Source organism: Globicephala melas, chromosome 10, assembly GCF_963455315.2.
Source record: "Globicephala melas chromosome 10, mGloMel1.2, whole genome shotgun sequence".
In the NCBI taxonomy this organism is placed as follows: Eukaryota; Metazoa; Chordata; class Mammalia; order Artiodactyla; family Delphinidae; genus Globicephala; species Globicephala melas.
In genome coordinates, this window is record NC_083323.1 from 100563155 (window position 1) to 100581895 (window position 18741).

General features: G+C 38.2%; 1 protein-coding gene across 28 annotated transcripts in view; it reads left to right on the forward strand.

Annotated features, from left to right (window-relative positions):
• ERC1 (ELKS/RAB6-interacting/CAST family member 1) overlaps positions 1-18741 on the forward strand; it is a 394021-nt gene that overhangs the window by 215865 nt on the left and 159415 nt on the right. For all 28 annotated transcript variants that reach the window (XR_009565564.1, XM_030834798.2, XM_030834806.2 and 25 more), the window contains one exon: positions 474-634. Coding sequence is in view for 27 of the 28 variants with exons in the window: in XM_030834798.2 (XP_030690658.1) it covers positions 474-634 (161 nt within the window). In the remaining variant the exon portion in view is untranslated. The remainder of the gene's footprint in view (positions 1-473; positions 635-18741) is intronic.

Sequence of the window (18741 nt, forward strand, 5' to 3'; positions counted from 1 at the left end):
ACAGAAGAATCTTAGTTTGAACGAATAAAAATGACTCATTTATGTTTATTCTGCATCTGGTATTAGTCAAGTTTATGGCTTTTATTTCCTAAAATCCTTCTAGAAATATTTATTATGATTTTGTTCCTTATATTTTTATCTGCATTATATTGTTATTTCCATGGAAGTTTCTGGACTGTTTCCAAATAAATTCCTTAGAAGGGATTGTTTCTGGCACAGTGTTACTTCTGATGCCCTTACATTTGTCAAAAAGAAAATGAGGGTTTTTTGGACCTAAACTGAGAAGAATTCTAGTGGAGGGAAGATGAAAGATGTATTTCTTTAACTGCCATTTATGTCTGATCCTGCGAGAGTACAGAATTTTTGATGGGTGTGTCTTCAATTTTGTGGACCCAGGCGTTGCCCACTGCCCAGCTCCTCTGACTATACCTGGCCCAGATGCTCAGTTTCTGACCTTTGTGTGTTGATCGTAGGTGGAGGAGTTGCTGATGGCCATGGAGAAGGTAAAGCAGGAGCTGGAGTCCATGAAGGCGAAGCTGTCCTGCACTCAGCAGTCGCTGGCAGAGAAGGAGACTCATTTGACCAACCTTCGGGCCGAGAGAAGAAAACACTTAGAGGAAGTTCTGGAGATGAAGTAAGTTCTATAATATTGGTCCTCAGGCGTATGCTTAGTAGAAATACTTGTCCTCATCGCTTTCATCTTCTGGCCCTGTTTGTCACGCCTGACCCACTTAGCCTAATTTTAATGCTCACTTGTGTTTCTCACTCCTTAGAACAAATTTGGGACAAATCCTGGTCAAATGGAAACTTTTTTTGCCTCCCTGTCACTGAATTTTGCAGTCCTCTAGAGTGTATGTATCCGTATGCAACTGTGTCTCTGAAATTCCTAAAACCTTCTGGAAAGTTCTGGCAAGTTGTTGAGCTTTCTGAGGAAGATAACCATTGCTCCTGAGGACACACGATGGCTAGGCAATTTTTAAAAACATGTTTTATTATAAACATTTCCAAAGGTACACAAAAGTAGAGAATAGTATAATGAACCTCCTTATACCCATCCCCCATATTTAACCATTAATATTTGCCACGCTCTCCAGTCAGCTTTTACAGAATTGTCACTTTTAGCAGAACCTTTCTTTACATCATTTTCCTACTTCCCAGGCATCTTGCAGCTTCCTTGAGATAGTCTGTTGTGAAGGCTGTATATATCTGCTCTGCATAATACAGCTGTTTCTTTTTCTCCTCTGTGACTTTGAAAAGTTCTGGTTTCCTTCTCTTCATAACAAGTATGTCTCTTTTTTAAGTCCCTTAGTACTTTCTCCATCACTCCGATCCCCACCCCTATGTAATTGTCCTGCTCTCATTTTCCTGAAACCAAGTCTATGCTGGGACCCCTCGGTTACCTTCATCACCTCAGCAGTTACCTGTGTTTTTGTCGTCTTCTCTTCTGACTCAGAGGAGATACCGTCTCTCCTTCACCAAGCTCCCTTCTTATTTCTATCACAGATTTAAGCTCTGGTTCCCTCCTCTGCAATCTGTCTCCATTAATTTTCTTTCACATAATCTTTGCTCACTTTCTGTTAGTTCCTTCTTCTCTGCAATAAATACGCACTCTCTCTGACCTAAAGTAAACAGTCTTTCTGAGCCCAGCCAGTGCTTGAAGCTAACATCCCCTCTCCTGCTACTTTGAACTATCAATAAATGTTGAATATGAGAATTACAAAGTAGCAGAGGATCTTGCCATGACACCTCGGCATGAATTTTCATGGGGCATGATTGTTTCGTTATCATGACGGCAGCCCAGGAGTTGAGGAAACAAATGTCGGGGTGTCCCCTGTGCTTATGGACTGTTAGGACACAGTGGGAGGTTAAGAGAGCCTGATCTTTTAGAAAAGTATTACAGGTGATGTGCTCTCGGAAGTGACAGATAACTGGAGCCAGAAATAGGTTGATACGCAGGGAGAACGGGGAGAATTTAGGGTTCTGAGTATCATGATGAGAAAGTTTGCTTCTTACGACCAGATTAGTAGAAGCAGTTTAAGACAAGGTTTTATCACTGATGATAAGAACATAGAAGAAGGATGGATATAATATTCGGGAATACAAGGTATCGATGCGATACTCCTAAGCACAAACAGGCCCTGCTAAAGCAACGGGATAGGAGTATTGTTTCGTTTTCTCTGTGTACCAGTATCTTGACTCGACTTGTCAGATCTTTCCCACTCAGTTCAAGTGTCCATAGCAAAACTGTGGTGGATTTGTAAAGGAATTTTCCTTTATTATTAGGACTTTGAAAAGATATGAAAGAACTTTTTAAAGAATGCTTGACTTTAAACCATTAAAAGGGGATTGCGTGTGATTTTTTTGTTTTATTATTATTATTTTTGGAACCACAGTGCTAAACTTTCTTATGGACTTCTCTTGCCAACCCAGGTTAGAGACTACATTTCAGAAAAATACTGTGATTTGCAAAACTGTTTTTGGTAAGATCAAGCACTCACACACTAAAGCATGGGATAAGTAATTAAAGTATTCAGAGAATTTACAAGTGGTATAGAAATTTGATGAATAAACATTGAATAAAAGTTCTAGAAATAAGGTGTTAAAACCTGGCTCTGACAGGTGACCTGTGTCTTAAATCACCTTCCTCATCTGCTCCGGAGATACTACTACAGCATCATGCTGTTCTTAGATTTTCTACAAGATTTTTGTCCTGCAGATTTACTGACTTAAAGTTTTTAAAGTAGTCCTTGCTTTAATTTGCACTTAAATTTCTCCTTGTCGTTGCCTCTCATTTTCATATCTTAATAAAATGGTTGTTTAATACCTTTCTTTTAACAAATTAAGCACTTCAGGCCAAATTGTCTATCCAAACATGCTGTTGAGAGTGGTGGCTAATCCCAAACTCCTAATGTATCCCTCCTCCACTCTCTTTTCTCCTTTGGTAACCATAAGTTTGTTTTCTATGTCTGTGGGTCTATTTCTGTTTTGTATATAAGTTCATTTGTATCTTTTTTTTTTTTTTTTTTTTTTTTTTAGGTTCCACATGTAAGTGATATCATGACATTTGTCTTTCTCTGTCCGGATCACTTCACTTAGTGTGATCATCTCTAGGTCCATCCATATTGCTGCAGATGGCATTATTTCATTCCTTTTTATGGCTAAATAATATTCCAGTGTGTGTGAGTGTGTGTGTGTGTATACATATATATGTATAAATATATAAAACATATCTTCTTTATCCGTTCATCTGTTGATGGACATTTAGGTTACTTCCATGTCTTGGCTATTGTAATAGAGCTGCAATGAACACTGAGTTGCATGTATCTTTTTGAATTATGGTTTTCTCTGGATATATGCCCAGGAGTGGGATTGCTGGACTATATGGTAACTCTATTTTTAGTTTCTTAAGGAACCTCCATACTGTTCTCCATAGTGGCTGTATCAGTTTACATTCCCACCATCAGTGTAAGAAGGTTCCCTTTTCTCCACGCCCTCTCCAGCATTTATTGTTTGTAGATTTTTTTTGATGATGGCCATTCTTACTGATGTGAGGTGATATCTCATTGTTGTTTTGATTTGCATTTCTCTAATAATTAGCGATGTTGAGCATTTTGTCATGTGCCTTTTGGCCATCTGTATGTCTTCTTTGGAGAAATGTCTATTTAGATCTTCTGCCCATTTTTTGATTGGGTGGTTTGTTTTTTGATATTGAGCTGTATGAGCTGTTTGTATATTTTGGAGATTAGCTACAGCAATTAATTGTACAGCACAGGGAAATATAGCCATTATTTTGTGAAAATTTTAAACGAAGTATAATGTATAAAAATATTGAATCATGGGCTTCCCTGGTGGTGCAGTGGTTGAGAGTCCACCTGCCGATGCAGGGGACACGAGTTTGTGCCCCGGTCCGGGAAGATCCCACATGCTGTGGAGCGGCTGGGCCCGTGAGCCATGGCCGCTGAGCCTGCACGTTTGGAGCCTGTGCTCCACAACGGGAGAGACCACAACAGTGAGAGGCCCGTGTACTGCAAAAACAAAAACTCAAAACAAACAAACAAAAATATTGAATCACTATGCTGTACACTGGAAACTAACATAATATTGTAAATCAACTATAGTTTAATTTTTTAAAGTTTGGCATACAAATATTAAGTAATAATTCATAAAACCTCAATCAAAAGCTGTACAATTGGGCTTCCCTGGTGGCACAGTGGATGGGAGTCCGCCTGCCGGTGCGGGGGGTGCAGGTTTGTGCCCTGGTCCGGGAGGATCCCGCGTGCCACGGAGCGGCTAGTCCCGTGGGCCATGGCTGCTGGGCCTGCGCGTCCGGAGCCTATGCTCCACGGCAGGAGGGGCCACGGCAGTGAGAGGCCCGCGTACCACAAAAAAAAAAAAACAACAGCTGTACAATTAACCTAAGCATAATTATACACAAAACACTATGAATGACATATTGCGGGTTCTGATACAGTAAACTTTTGATTCCTTTTCACTGCATAGCTGACCAAGGGAATAGACTTTCTTCTGCTATGTTCTGGACTCCTCGCCATATGTTGAACAGTTTCTGCTAATCATCTGTCCTGGGTTGGGAGTGTCTCAGTTCTACAACTTTGCTCAGAATTTGCTTCGTTCATTGTCAATTTGCAAGGAGTTCACTCCCCCCAAGGAGTTCTGCATGGTATCTGCATCTAATTACTTGTGGCAAATAGTGAGAGCATACTTCCTGGAATGAGAGAGCCTGAATCTGGATTCTAACTCTGCCCCTTATGAGCTCTGTGTCTTCAGCAAGTTCTTTAGCCTTCTTGTGCTTCAGTCTCCTTATTTGTAAAATGGCAATAATGATTGTCCCAGCTTCATAGCATCTTCATCACAGTAGGATAAGAAATTGTTGCTATACGGGACTGAGAGCAGTGCCTGGCATAGGAAGCCCTTAGTAGTGGGTATTGTTAGCTTGCTGCGTGTACTTACTGGCAACAGTTTGCAGGAAATCAGAAAAGTATTTGAGCAAAATGTAAAAGAAGAAAGGTAATATCCTATCTGTGGCTGTTGGCAATGACAAAAAGATTCTTCCTTCTGTAGTTATGGCAGGACCCACCATATTTTAAATGTGTTCATTGTTTTATTAATAATAACTGAACAAGCTAAAAGGACTTGTTTACTATAACCAGAGAATTTGAAATGCAGAAGAAATATGAAGGGAATGCAGTGTGCACAAGAGCCTGAAACATGTGTGACTGAATCTGGAATAAGAAAAGTCTTCCCTGAAGGAAGGATGGTTGGCCTATTTGTAGAGACAGTCCTGCAGCAAAGCACCAGGATAGTCTAGTTTTCTGGAATAATCCTGAACTAGTCAAACCAAAAGGAATGCCCTGATAGTTCTCTTCTAACCCTAGTATTTATAATTGTAATTTCTGAGTGTCTGTTACAGACAGACGGCCATGAGTCTGGGGAGATGTGGAGCTGTTCACCTGGTAACCTGCCAGTGTCTCAGAAGAAGCACTCGAGTTGCTTGGCTGGCCCTGGGGAGAAGGGACATTTTCATTGGCAGATCTCATGTTGGTTCTTCTCCTCGTGCTGTGGTTTTGTTAATCACTGTTTTTTTACTTCACTTTTATGTTAACCTCTTTGACTAAGAAAGAAGGGATGAACGGGAGAGGGAGGAAAGTAATAAAATAACAACCTTAATAAATTCTGAGTATCAGTTCAGGTCACGAGCTTCACTATCAGGATTTCTAGATGAGCTGATTCATTCTCCACTGCCCTGCATTCAGAGTCCTACTGCAGCCTCGCCCTGTGTTCGCACTATGAATACAGCTCAAAAGACTCACGTTTCATTTTGAGTAAACTTTGATCAAACTATGCATTTGACTATACTGAGAATCGGTTTGTTTCGGAAGGTGGTGGTGGAATCGCTGTTTGGTTTCTTTGAGAATCTAGAGCTGTGTGATAAATAGCGTCCCATTAATAAAGTTGCCAGAGAAGTCCAAAGCGCTGTGGGCCACGTTATATACTCGTGAGATGACTTCTGGCTACAGAAAGATCTGACTTCCCACCCACGTAAAATAAATTTTCATATGTACCTAAGAAGAGTTCAGTAATGTAATCTGAATTCTGGCATTTAAAAAATACTTGCCTTTTAATTTGAGAGAAAAATGCAGTATGCTTGGAATTAAGGAAGCTGTAGAAAATGGTTACTGGGAAAAGTTCAGGCTACTTGGGGTTAGTATAGTTAGGTGATCAATATGATTTACTTTGAATAATTAAAATGAGACTGTATTTTAAATTATTTTATCTCCCAATATTCTGTAGAATTTCATTTAAAAATTTATTGTAGATTTGCTGACATTAAAAAATAAAATCCCACTTGGGGATCTATGACAGGCTTCCAAATTAACCACAAAATTGATAATAGTTGTGCAAATTATATGCTAGTGACAAATTGAAATGCCTTTTAAGATACGTAAGAACTAGAACATGTATACATTTTGCAAAGCCACACTTATGTCTACTTCCACCAAGTGCCTTTGTTTGAGTCATTGGACATATGACAAAGGACTTTTAGTGGAGTTGGAAGCATTTTTCACAGTGGCCTGAAATACTGAGCTTTAAATATTTTGTGGGAAATCACATAAATTCTTATGAAAATTTCCTACACTTGAGTTGAAAAAGAAAGCAAAGTATGCTGTATAGTATAGCAATAAATAACACTAGTGGGACTGGTCCTAATTAAAATTATAAAGAAAAGTTTCTAACTCTTGACTTGGGGACTTCCTTCCTAGCCTTGGTTAACTCTTTAATTCTGTCCCCTCTTTTTCTACCCTCACATCCAGCTCTCTCATGAGTCCTACTTCACAGAATGTGTGGTATCAACTGTCAAACATCTTTTCTCATCAGAACTAAGAGTTTAGGTGGGGCTCTGAGTTGTTATGGACAGTGATGGAGATGGGTTAATTAAGTACAGTAATTACAGTATTTACAGTACAGTATTTGAGTTCCTTACCTCTCCCTGCTCCTAAATGGTGACCGTGATGCTCAGCTTCTCACGAGATGAGGCACGAATATTTCAAATGTTTTTCTCAAATCGTTTTATTTTCTTGTGACCTGAATTAGAATCATTTACAAACAACCCTAATATCCCTTGCCCGTTCTCCTCCCTTAATCCTAAATCCATTCTACCTTTTAGCCATTTAAGGCCAGATGTAAATTCCAAACAGAAAAACCACTTTCCTGAAGAAATCATGCTTCCTAATCATTTTTTTCATTTAAAATGTCTTAAATGGCTGTGGTAATCTCTAAGTAAAGAGCTGAACTTTTCAGATAAAGGCCCCAAAGTCCCTCTCTTTTCCAGTTTTTACAATTCTGTCTTTCCCCCCTCAGTATATGGTTTGTGTGCAAGAATGTCCTCGCTTGTGCAGGGATGAAATTAAGAATATAGGTCATCCTCTTTTTCCTAAAGGGGAAAGGAGTGGGATTATTGTCCTACTTCTTACTTATCTTTTTATTTTTTTCTCTACTGGAGGTGTAGGATGAACCCTAGTCCCTTTGTTTAATACAATTGAAACAGTTAAAGGGACAACTATTCCAGGTAGGTAACCTAATGCCTTAAGCTAATTGCAATACTCATTTTAAGAAAATTTTTTACATAATATACCATTATGAGAGGGTTTTTCAGTTTGGGATTAAAAAAAAAAATCTTTTCCTTTCAGGATCTTCATTCTCTGTGTCCCTCAGAGTACCATAAAGGTATTTACTCCTTCTGTAAATGGATAATACTTCCCTCAAACTTTGTATGTGGAAATAGTAATCCATTTACTTAATCATAAGCTTTTCCTGGCTGAAGATTCTGAGTAAAAGGGTATTATAAGATGCTCTTTGTAGCAAAGAATGTGTTCACATTTTGAGCTAGTTGTAAACCGGGTTAATAATACTTTGACCTACCTCATGAGGTCGTTGTGAGGATTAAATGAGATAACGTGATAAAAACACTTTGAAATTGGTCAAACTGAATATTTGCAAAGCATGATACAACTGAAAATTGTTAAGTTTGCACTTAATTTTTCCGGTTGGCAGTTTTCTCATTCTGAAATGAAAGGGTTTCCTTCATCTCTAAGATTCCTGTCGTTTTAAAAATCATATGATTCTTTGACTAGGTGACCTTCTGACATCCTTGATTCTATAGTTGCAAATGCTCTGAGTAAATCAGAGAAGTAATTTATATATAAACAGTATACTGAGCAGAAGTTGGGGGTCAGATGTCCATAATTCCTTGGCTGAGGACTAAGCCTCACGTTCACTGGATCAGACTACCCAAGGCCTACCAGAGATAAGCTGCTCTGGGGATGGAAGTGGAATTGTGATGCTAGAGTTAGAGCAGCAGTGCTGGGGAAGTTTCAGTTCCAACCCAGTCACAGTGGCAAAAGTCTTGTTAAAACTTAAGGCATCTTGCTGAGATAACAGAAAGTCTGGGCTTTAGGAGTAGGGATCATGACCTACAATAAAGCTAACTATAGATGTAGTGTAACAAAACTGAAAGCCCCAAGGCAGTCTACAGGGACAGTAGAATTTGGAGGATGAGTCCCATCAGGATAGAGAGGTTTGGGAAATACCCTGAGCTTTCAACAGATCAGCCCAACAAAGGATAAATCCAAGCCTCTACAAGGTCAAGGAAATCAGCTATTAACTGAATTATCTACTAGAATAAAAATCATTGCTTTTCAGAAGGAAATAACAGACTCCAGAGTCTTTGTAGTGTATCATCTACAGTATTCTATATTCAATTAAAAAATATCGCCAGACATTCAAAGAACAGTAACGTGTAACCCATAGTGAACAAAAACATGCAGTAGAAAGCAAGTCAGAGAAGTCCTAGATATTGGAATTAACAGTGATTTTAAAGTCACTCCTAGAAGTGTGCTTTAAAGTCTTCAAGAAAATGTAATGTTGATGATAGAACAGATAGGAAATCTCAGCTGAGAAAGGAAAACATTTTAAAAATGGAAATTTGAAAACTGAAATTTAAATGAAAAAATTCAGTGGATGGCCTTAATGACAGATTAGAGCTTTCAAAAGAAGGAGTCCATAAATTTTAAAACAGATCAATAGAAATTATCCGGTGTGAACAACTGTGAGAAAAAGGGTTTTTACAGAATGAGTAGAGCCTCCATGACACGTTGGACATTATCAGATGGGCTAATATACATGTAACTGGAATTCCAGCAGGGTAAAAGAGTGAGAAGGGGGTAGAAACAAGTCTGTAAAAATAATGGCTGAAATATTTCTTTGATTTAAAATACACTGATTTATGAAGGTGTATGGGAAATCTCTGTGCATCCCTCTCAATTTTTCTGTTAACCTAAAAGTGCTCTAAAAAATAGTCTTTTTAAAAAGCGTGTATATTTACAGATCCTAGAAACTTAGTGAAACCAATCTGGGTAAATACAAAGAAAACCACACCTATAAACATTATAATATAATTGCTAGAAACAAAATATAAAGAGAAAAACAGAGGCAGCAAGGGAAGAAGAAGACACAGTATGTAAAGGGAAACTGTGATAGCTGAGTTCTTATCCAAAACATTGGAGATCAGAATAAAATGGAACTTCTTCTAAAGTACTGTAAGAAAATTTGTCAGCCTAGAATTCTAGGACCAAAAAACAAACAAACAAACTCCAAAAACTAGGGTTAAATATAGACATTTTTCAGATAAATAAATATGCAAAGAATGCATCCCTAAGTGGAGGTATGTCTGCATGATGGCTGATTCGCTTTGCTGTATAGCAGAAACTAACACAACATTGTAAATCAACTATAGTCCAATTAAAAAATTAATTTAAAAAATTAAAAGAAAGAAAACTACAGTAAGCTACGGAGATATATTGTACAGCACAGGATATATACCCAATATTTTATAATAACTATAAATGGAGTATAACCTTTAAAAATTGTGAATCACTATATTGTACACCTGTAACTAATATAATATTGTATATCAACTATACTTCAATTAAAAAATATTCATTTCTAAAAAAACACATTCTGTAAGAAATGCTAAAGGATGTTCTTCCAGCTGAAAGGAAATGAAACCAGATGGAAGCATGAATCTACAGGAAGGAATGAAGAACACACATGGTAAATAAGCTGATAAGTATAGACAACTGACTCTGAAGCAAAAATAATATCATTGTATGGTGGAGTTTATAATAGGAGTAAAATTGAAAGCTATGACAACAATAGCACAAAAGATTGGGGAGGGTAGAAACATATGGTTGTCAGGTTGTTAACTTTGTGAACTAGAAAATACAAACTATCAGTTTCGATTTTTTTAAGTCTTTTTTTTAAAATATTTATTTATTTGGCTGCATTTGGTCTTAGTTGCGGCATGTGGGATCTTTATTGCAGTGTGCAGGCTCTCTAGTTGTGGTATGCGGGCTCTAGAGTGCGCGGGCTTAGTTGCCCTGTAGCATGTGGGATCTTAGTGCCCTGACCTAAGATATGGGATTGAACCCGTACCCCCTGCATTGGAAGGTGGATTCTTAACCACTGGACCACCAGGGACGTCCCAAAGTTTTATAATTTCTAATCTAGATAGACTTTGATAAGTTAAAGGTGCATATTGTTAGCTGTAGAGCAACTACCAAAAGCAAAAGCAAAAACAAAAAGCTCAAAATCCAATAGAGGAAATAAAATACACTAAAAATTACTTCATTTACCCAGAAGAAAAAGGACAGCAAAGGAACAAGAGAGGAGTGAAGCAGAGAGGGGTAAATGGATGATAGATATAAATTCAGCATATCAGTAGTTAGGTCAAAATCAAATGGACTAAACACTCTACTTAATGGACAGAGATTATTAGAATTGATTAAAAAAGAAACAATGCTGTCTATAAGACATACAGTGTGATAAACACAAGTAGGTTGAAATTTAAAGAATGTACAAAGATAGTCCTTGTAAATAGTCATCATGAGAAATCTGGTATGGCTATATTAGTATCAGGTAAAAGAGACTTCCAGAGAGTATTCCTGGAGATAAAGAAGTACATGTCATAATGATGAAGCAGATAATTAACCAGAAAGACATAACAATCCTTCATATGCATGCACCTAGTACAGAGCTTCAAAATTCATGAAGAGCCAACTGACAACTAAAGGGAAGATCAGACAGATCCATACTCATCAGTCATTGCTGGAGCTTATAACCCCGATTTCTCAGAAAGTGATAGAATAAGTGAACCAAAAACAAGCAGTAAAAATATAGAAGCTCTGAGGACTGTCAACTTGATCTATTTAATATTTATAGAGTAGTACACCCAACAACTGAAGAATATATATGTTTTTCAAATATGTATGGAATGTTCACCAATGAGGACCATATGCTGGGCCATAAAAATAAATCTTAATAAGTTTCAGAAGACTAAAATATGTCAGAATTGTTCTCTTACCACAGTGGGATTAAATTAGAAGGTAATAATAAGATTTTTGGAAAAATCCCCCAATGTTCGGAAATTAAATAATACAATTCTAAATACCATGGCTCAGAGAAGAAGTCATAAGGAATATGAGAAGTCATTTTGAACTGAATGAAAATGAAAATACAAATGTGAAATTTTGTGTCATGCAGCTCAAGTAGTGCTTAGAGTGAAATTTATACCTTTAAATGCCTATATTACAAAATAAGAAAGATGAATTCAGTGAACTGTTTCCACACTAAGAAAATTTAAAAAGAAGAGTAAAGTAAATGAAAGTAAATAGAATGAAGGAAATAATATAGATAAGAGCAGAAATCAAGGAAATAGAAAGCTAACAACACAGAAAATTTACAGTCAACCATGGGTTCTGCAAAGAAGCAATGGAATTGGTAGGCCCCTTGCAAGACTGATCAAGGGAAAAATGAAGACTCATAAATTACCAAATTTTTGTAATGGAAGAGGGCAAGAGTGGATATCACTTGAGGTTCTAATGGCATTTATATATATATATTTTTAAGTAGAATCATTTTTTAAAATATTTATTTAGGCTGTGCTGGGTCTTAGCTGCAGCATGCGGGCTTCTTAGTTGCGGCATGGGGACTCTCAGTTGTGGCATGCATGTGGGATCTGGTTCCCCAACCAGGGATCAGACCCAGGCCCCTGCATTGGGAGCACAGATTCTTACTCACTGGACCACCAGGGAAGTCCCTCTAATGGCATTTAAAAAGAGAATATTTTGAACAACTTTATGCCAATAAATTTGATATTTTAGATATAATAGACAAATTCCTTGAAAAATATGGTGTATCAAAACTGGATCAAAAAAGGAATAGAAAGTTGACCAGGCTGTATCTATTAAAGGAAATGAATTTGTAATCAAAAATATTTCCACAAGGAAAACTCCAGGCAAAGGTTAGTTTACTGGTGAATTCTACTAAACATCTAAATATGAAATAATACCAACATTACTGAAACTCTTTCAGAAAATAGAGAAGAAGGAAATACTTCCTAATTCATCTTATGAGGCTAGAATTACTCTCACACTTAAACCTGAAAAACACATTATATAAAGAGAAACTCCCTTATGAACATTGACATAAAATTCCCACAAAAAGTCTTAGCAAATTAAATAAGAAACTAATATGTCATTACCAAGTTAGGCTTATTTCTGGAATGTAAGGCTTTTTCACTATTCAAAAATGAATTAGCTAATTTCAGCTACATTAACAATAAAGAAAAAATCATATTATTATCTCACATATTCAGAAAATGTTTTTAACATCCATTCATTATAATAACTCTTAGCTGACTAGGAAGAGAAGGCAATTTCTTCAGCTCAAAAAAGAGCACCTATGAAAAGTTTACAGGTAAGGTCATACCAAATGATGAAAGTTGAACACTTTTCCCATGAGATTGCAAAGGACACAAAGACATCCACTTCAACCCCTTGATCATTATTATACTTGGAGGTCCTAGTTACGCAATATGTCAAGAGATAATAAAATTGAAAAGGAAGTAGTAGCATTGTCTTTACTCATAGACAGTATGATTGTCTAAGTAGGGCAACACATAAAAATCAGTTGTAGTTCTATATGTTGACAACAAGCAAATGGAAACTGAAATTTTAGAAAATATTATTTACAGTGGCATCAAAATGCATAAAGTACTTCAGAATAAGTTTAACAAAAATTGTACAAGATCTCTACACAGAAAACCATACTACTGAGAGAAAATAAAAAATATCTAAACAAAAATAGGGATATATCTAGTTCATGATTTGATTATTCAAACTTAAAGCTGACCATTTCCCCCAAATTCAGTTATTATTGCAACACAATCCCAGCCAAAATCACAGGGAGCTTTTTGTGGAAACTTATACTTGGAATTTTAAATTTACATTGAATTTCAGTGGACCTAGCAGAGTTAAACCATTTTGAAAAAGAGCAGAGGAGAGCAAGATGGTGGAGGAGAAGGAAGTGTGCTCACTCCCCCTTGCGAGAGCACCGGAATCACAACTAACTGCTGAACAGTCATTGACAGGAAGACACTGGAACTCACCAAAAAAGATACCCCAAATCCAAAGACAAAGGAGAAACCGCAGTGAGACAGTAGGAGGGGCACAATCACAATAAAATCAAATCCCATAACTGCTGGGTGGGTGACTCACAAACTGGAGAACACTTATACCACAGAAGTCCACTCACTGGAGTGAAGGTTCTGAGCCCCACGTCAGGCTTCCCAACCTTGGGGTCTGGCAATGGGAGGAGGAATTCCTAGAGAATCAGACTTTGAAGTCTAGCAGGATTTGATTGTAGGACTTTGACAGGACTGGGGGAAGTAGAGACTCCACTCTTGGAGGGCACACACAAAGTAGTGTGTGCATCAGGATCCAGGGGAGGGAGCAGTGACCCCATAGGAGACTGAGCCAGACCTACCTGCTAGTGTTGGAGGATCTCCTGCAGAGGCAGGGCGTGGCTGTGGCTTGGCGCAGGGACAAGGACACTGGCAGCAGAAGTTCTGGGAAATATTCCTTGGCATGAGCCCTCCCAGTGTCTGCCCTTAGCCCCACCAAAGAGCCAGGTAGGCTCCAGTGCTGGGTTGCCTCAGGCCAAACGACCAACAGGGAGGGAACCCAGTCCCACCCATCAGCAGACAAGCAGATTCAAGTTTTACTGAGCTCTGCCCACTAGAGCAACAGCCAGCTCTACCCACCAGCAGTCCCTCCCATCAGGAAGCTTGCACAAGCCTCTTGGCTTCATCCACCAGAGGGCAGACACCAGAAGCAAGAACTACAGTTCTGCAGCCTGTGGAACAAAAACCACATTTACAGAAAGACAGACAAAATGAAAAGGGAGAGGACCATGTACCAGATGAAGGAACAAGATAAAACCCCAGGAAAAGCAACTAAATGAAGTGGAGATAGGCAACCTTTCCGAAAAAGAATTCAGAATAATGATAGTGAAGATGATCCAGGACCTCGGAAAAAGAATGGAGGCAAAGATCGAGAAGATGCAAGAAATGTTTAACAAAGACCTAGAAGAATTAAAGAACAAACAGCTAGAAGAATTAAAGAACGAACAAACAGAGACGAGCAATACAATAACTGAAATGAAGACTACACTAGAAGGAATCAATAGCAGAATAACTGAGGTAGAAGAACGGATAAGTGACCTGGAAGACAGAATGGTGGAATTCACTGCCACGGAACAGAATAAAGAAAAAAAGAATGGAAAGAAATGAAGACAGCCTATGGGACAACATTAAACGCACCAACATTCGCATTATAGGGGTCCCAGAAGGAGAAGAGAGAGAGAAAGGACCTGAGAAAATATTTGAAGAGATTATAGTCGAAAACTTCCCTAACATGGGAAAGGAAATAGCCACCCAAGTCCAGTAAGTGCAGAGAGTGCAAGGCAGGGTAAACCCAAGGAGAAACACGCCGAGACACATAGTAATTAAATTGACAAAAATTAAAGACAAAGAAAAATTACTGAAAGCAACAAGGGAAAAACGACAAATAACATCCAAGGGAACTTCCATAAAGTTAACAGCTGATTTCTCAGCAGAAACTCTACAAGCCAGAGGGAGTGGCATGACATATTTAAAGTGATGAAAGGGAAAAACCAACAACCAAGATTACTCTACCCAGCAAGAATCTCATTCAGATTCGATGGAGAAATCAAAAGCCTTACAGCCAAGCAAAAGCTAAGATAAATCAGCACCACCAAACCAGCTCTACAACAAATGCTGAAGGAACTTCTCTAAGTGGGAAACACAAGAGAAGAAAAGGACCTACAAAAACAAACCCATAACAATTAAGAAAATGGTAATAGGAACATACATATCGATAATTACCTTAAACGTGAATGGATTAAATGCTCCAACCAAAAGACCCAGGCTCACTGAATGGATACAAAAACAAGACCCATATATATGCTGTCTACAAGAGACCCACTTCAGACCTAGGGACACATACAGACTGAAAGTGAGAGGATGGAATAATATATTCCATGCAAATAGAAATCAAAAGAAAGCTGGAGTAGCAGTACTCATATCAGGTAAAAAAGACTTTAAAGAATGTTACAAGAGACACTACCTAATGGACACTGTCCTAAAGGAAGGACACTACCTAATGATCAAGGGTTCAATCCAAGAAGAAGATGTAACAATTATAAATATACATGCACCCAACATAGGAGCACCTCAATACATAAGGCAACTGCTAACAGCTATAAAAGAGGAAATCGACAGTACCACAATAATAGTGGGGGACTTTAACACCTCACTTACACCAATGGACAGATCATCCAAACAGAAAATTAATAAGGAAACACAAGCTTTAGATGACACAGTAGACCAGATAGATTTAATTGATATTTATAGGACATTCCATCCGAAAATATTTCTTCTCAAGTGCACATGGAACATTCTTCAGGATAGATCACACCTTGGCTCACAAATCAAGCCTCGGTAAATTTAAGAAAATTGAAATCATATCAAGTATCTTTTCTGACCACAACACTATGAGATTAGAAATAAATTACAGGGAATAAAATGTAAAAAACAAAACACATGGAGGCTAAACAATATGTTGCTAAATAACCAAAAGATTACTGAAGAAATCAAAGAAGAAATCAGAAAATCCCTAGAGACAAATGACAACAAAAACACGACAATGCAAAACCTATGGGATGCAGCAAAAGTAGTTTTAAGAGGGAAGTTTATAGTAATACAGTCCTACCTCAAGAAATAAGAAAAATCTCAAATAAACAGTCTAACCTGGGACTTCCCTGGGGCGCTGTGGTTAACAATTTGCCTGCCTATGCATGGGACACAGGTTCAAGCCCTGCTGTAGGAAGATCCCACATGTCATGGAGCAACTAAGCCTGTGCACCACAACTACTGAGCCTGCGCTCTAGAACCCACAAGCCACGGCTACTGAAGCCCGTGTGCCTAGAGCCCATGCTCTGCAACAAGAGAAGCCACCACGATGAGAAGCCTGCGCAGCGCAACAAAAAGCAACCCCTGCTTGCCACAACTAGAGAAAGCCTGCGTGCGTCAACAAAAACCCAATGCAGCCAAAATAAATAAATAAATTTAAAAAACCAATCTAACCTTACACCTAAAGCAACTATAGAAGGAAGAGCAAACAAAATTCAAAGTCAGTAGCAGGAAAGAAATATAAAGAGCAGAGCAGAAATAAATGAAACAGAAACAAAGAAAATAGTAGCAAAGATCAATAAAACTAAATGCTGGTTCTTTGAGAACATAAACAAAATTGGTAGACCTCTAGCCAGAATCATCAAGGAAACGAGGGAGAGGACTCAAATCAATAAAGTTAGAAGTGAAAAAGGAGAAGTTACAATGGACACCACAGAAATACAAAGCATCATAAGAGACTACTACGGGCAACTCTGTGCCAATAAAATGGACAACCTGGAAGAAATGGACAAATTCTTAGAAAGATACAACCTTTCAAGACTGAACCAGGAAGAAATAGAAAATATGAAAAGACCAATCACAAGTTATGAAATTGAAATAGTTATTAAAAATCTTCCAACAAACAAAAGTCCAGGACTGTGAAGTACAGCCTCTGAAGATGGCTTCACAGGTGAATTCTATCAAACATTTAAAGAAGAGCTAAAACCCATGCTTCTCAAACTCTTCCAAAAAATTGCAGAGGAAGGAACACTCCCAAACTTATTCTACGAGGCCACCATCACCCTGATACAAAAACCAGACAGAAATACTACTAAAAAAGAAAATTACAGATCAATATCACTGATGAATATAGATGCAAAAATCCTCAACAAAATACTAGGAAACAGAATCCAACAACACATTAAAAGGATCATACACCATGTTCAAGTGGGATTTATCCCAGGGATGCAAGGATTCTTCACTATACGCAAATCAATCAATGTGATACACCATATTAACAAGTTGAAGGATAAAAACCATATGATCATCTCAATAGATGCAGGAAAAGCTTTTGACAAAATTCAACACCGATTTATTATAAAAACTCTCCAGAAAGTGGGCATAGAGGGAACCTACTTCAACATAATAAAGGCCATATACGACAAACCTACAGCAAACATCATTCTCAATGGTGAAAAACTGAAAGCATTTCCTCTAAGATCAGGAACAAGACAAGGATGTCCACTCTCACCACTATTATTCAACATAGTTTTGGAAGTTTTAGCCACAGCAATCAGAGAAGAAAAAGAAATAAAAGGAATACAAATTGGGAAAGAAGAAGTCAAACTGTCACTCTTTGCAGATGACATGATACTATACATAGAGAATCCTAAAGATGCCACCAGAAAACTACTAGAGCTAATCAATGAATTTGGTAAAGTTGCAGGATACAGAACTAATGCACAGGGCTTCCCTGGTGGTGCAGTGGTCGAGAGTCCACCTGCCAATGCAGGGGACGCGGGTTCGTGCCCTGGTCCGGGAAGATCCCACATGCCACAGAGCGGCTGGGCCCATGAGCCATGGCCGCTGAGCCTGTGCATCTGGAGCCGGTACTCCGCAACGGGAGAGGCCACAGCAGTGAGAAGCCCGTGTACTGCAAAAAAACCCCCAAAACTGATGCACAGAAATCTCTTCATTCCTATACACTAACAATGAAAGATCAGAAAGAGAAATTAAGGAAACAATCCCATTCACCATTGCAACAAAAAGAATATAATATCTAGGAATAAACCTACCTAAGGAGGTCAAAGACCTGTATTCAGAAAACTATAAGACACTGATGAAAGAAATCAAAGATGACACAAACAGATGGAGAGATAGACCATGTTCTTGGATTGGAAGAATCAATATTGTGAAAATGATTATACTACCCAAAGCAATCTACAGATTCAGTGCACTACCTATCAAACTACCAATGGCCTTTTTTAGAGAACTAGAACAAAAACTCTGAAAATTTGTATGGAGACACAAAACACCCCACATAGCCAAAGCAATCTTAAGGGAAAAAAACGGAGCTGGAAGAATCAGACTCCCTGACTTCATACTATGCTACAAAGCTGCAGTAATCAAGACAATATGGTAGAGACACAAAAACAGAATTATCAATCAATGGAACAGGATAGAAAGCCCAGAGGTAAACCCACACACCTGTGGTCAACTCATCTATAAGAAAGGAGGCAAGGATTTACAGTGAAGAAGACAGTCTCTTCAATAAGTGGTGCTGGGGGGACTTCCCTGGTGGCACAGTGGTTGAGAATCCGCCTGCCAATGCAGGGGACGTGGGTTCAAGCCCTGGT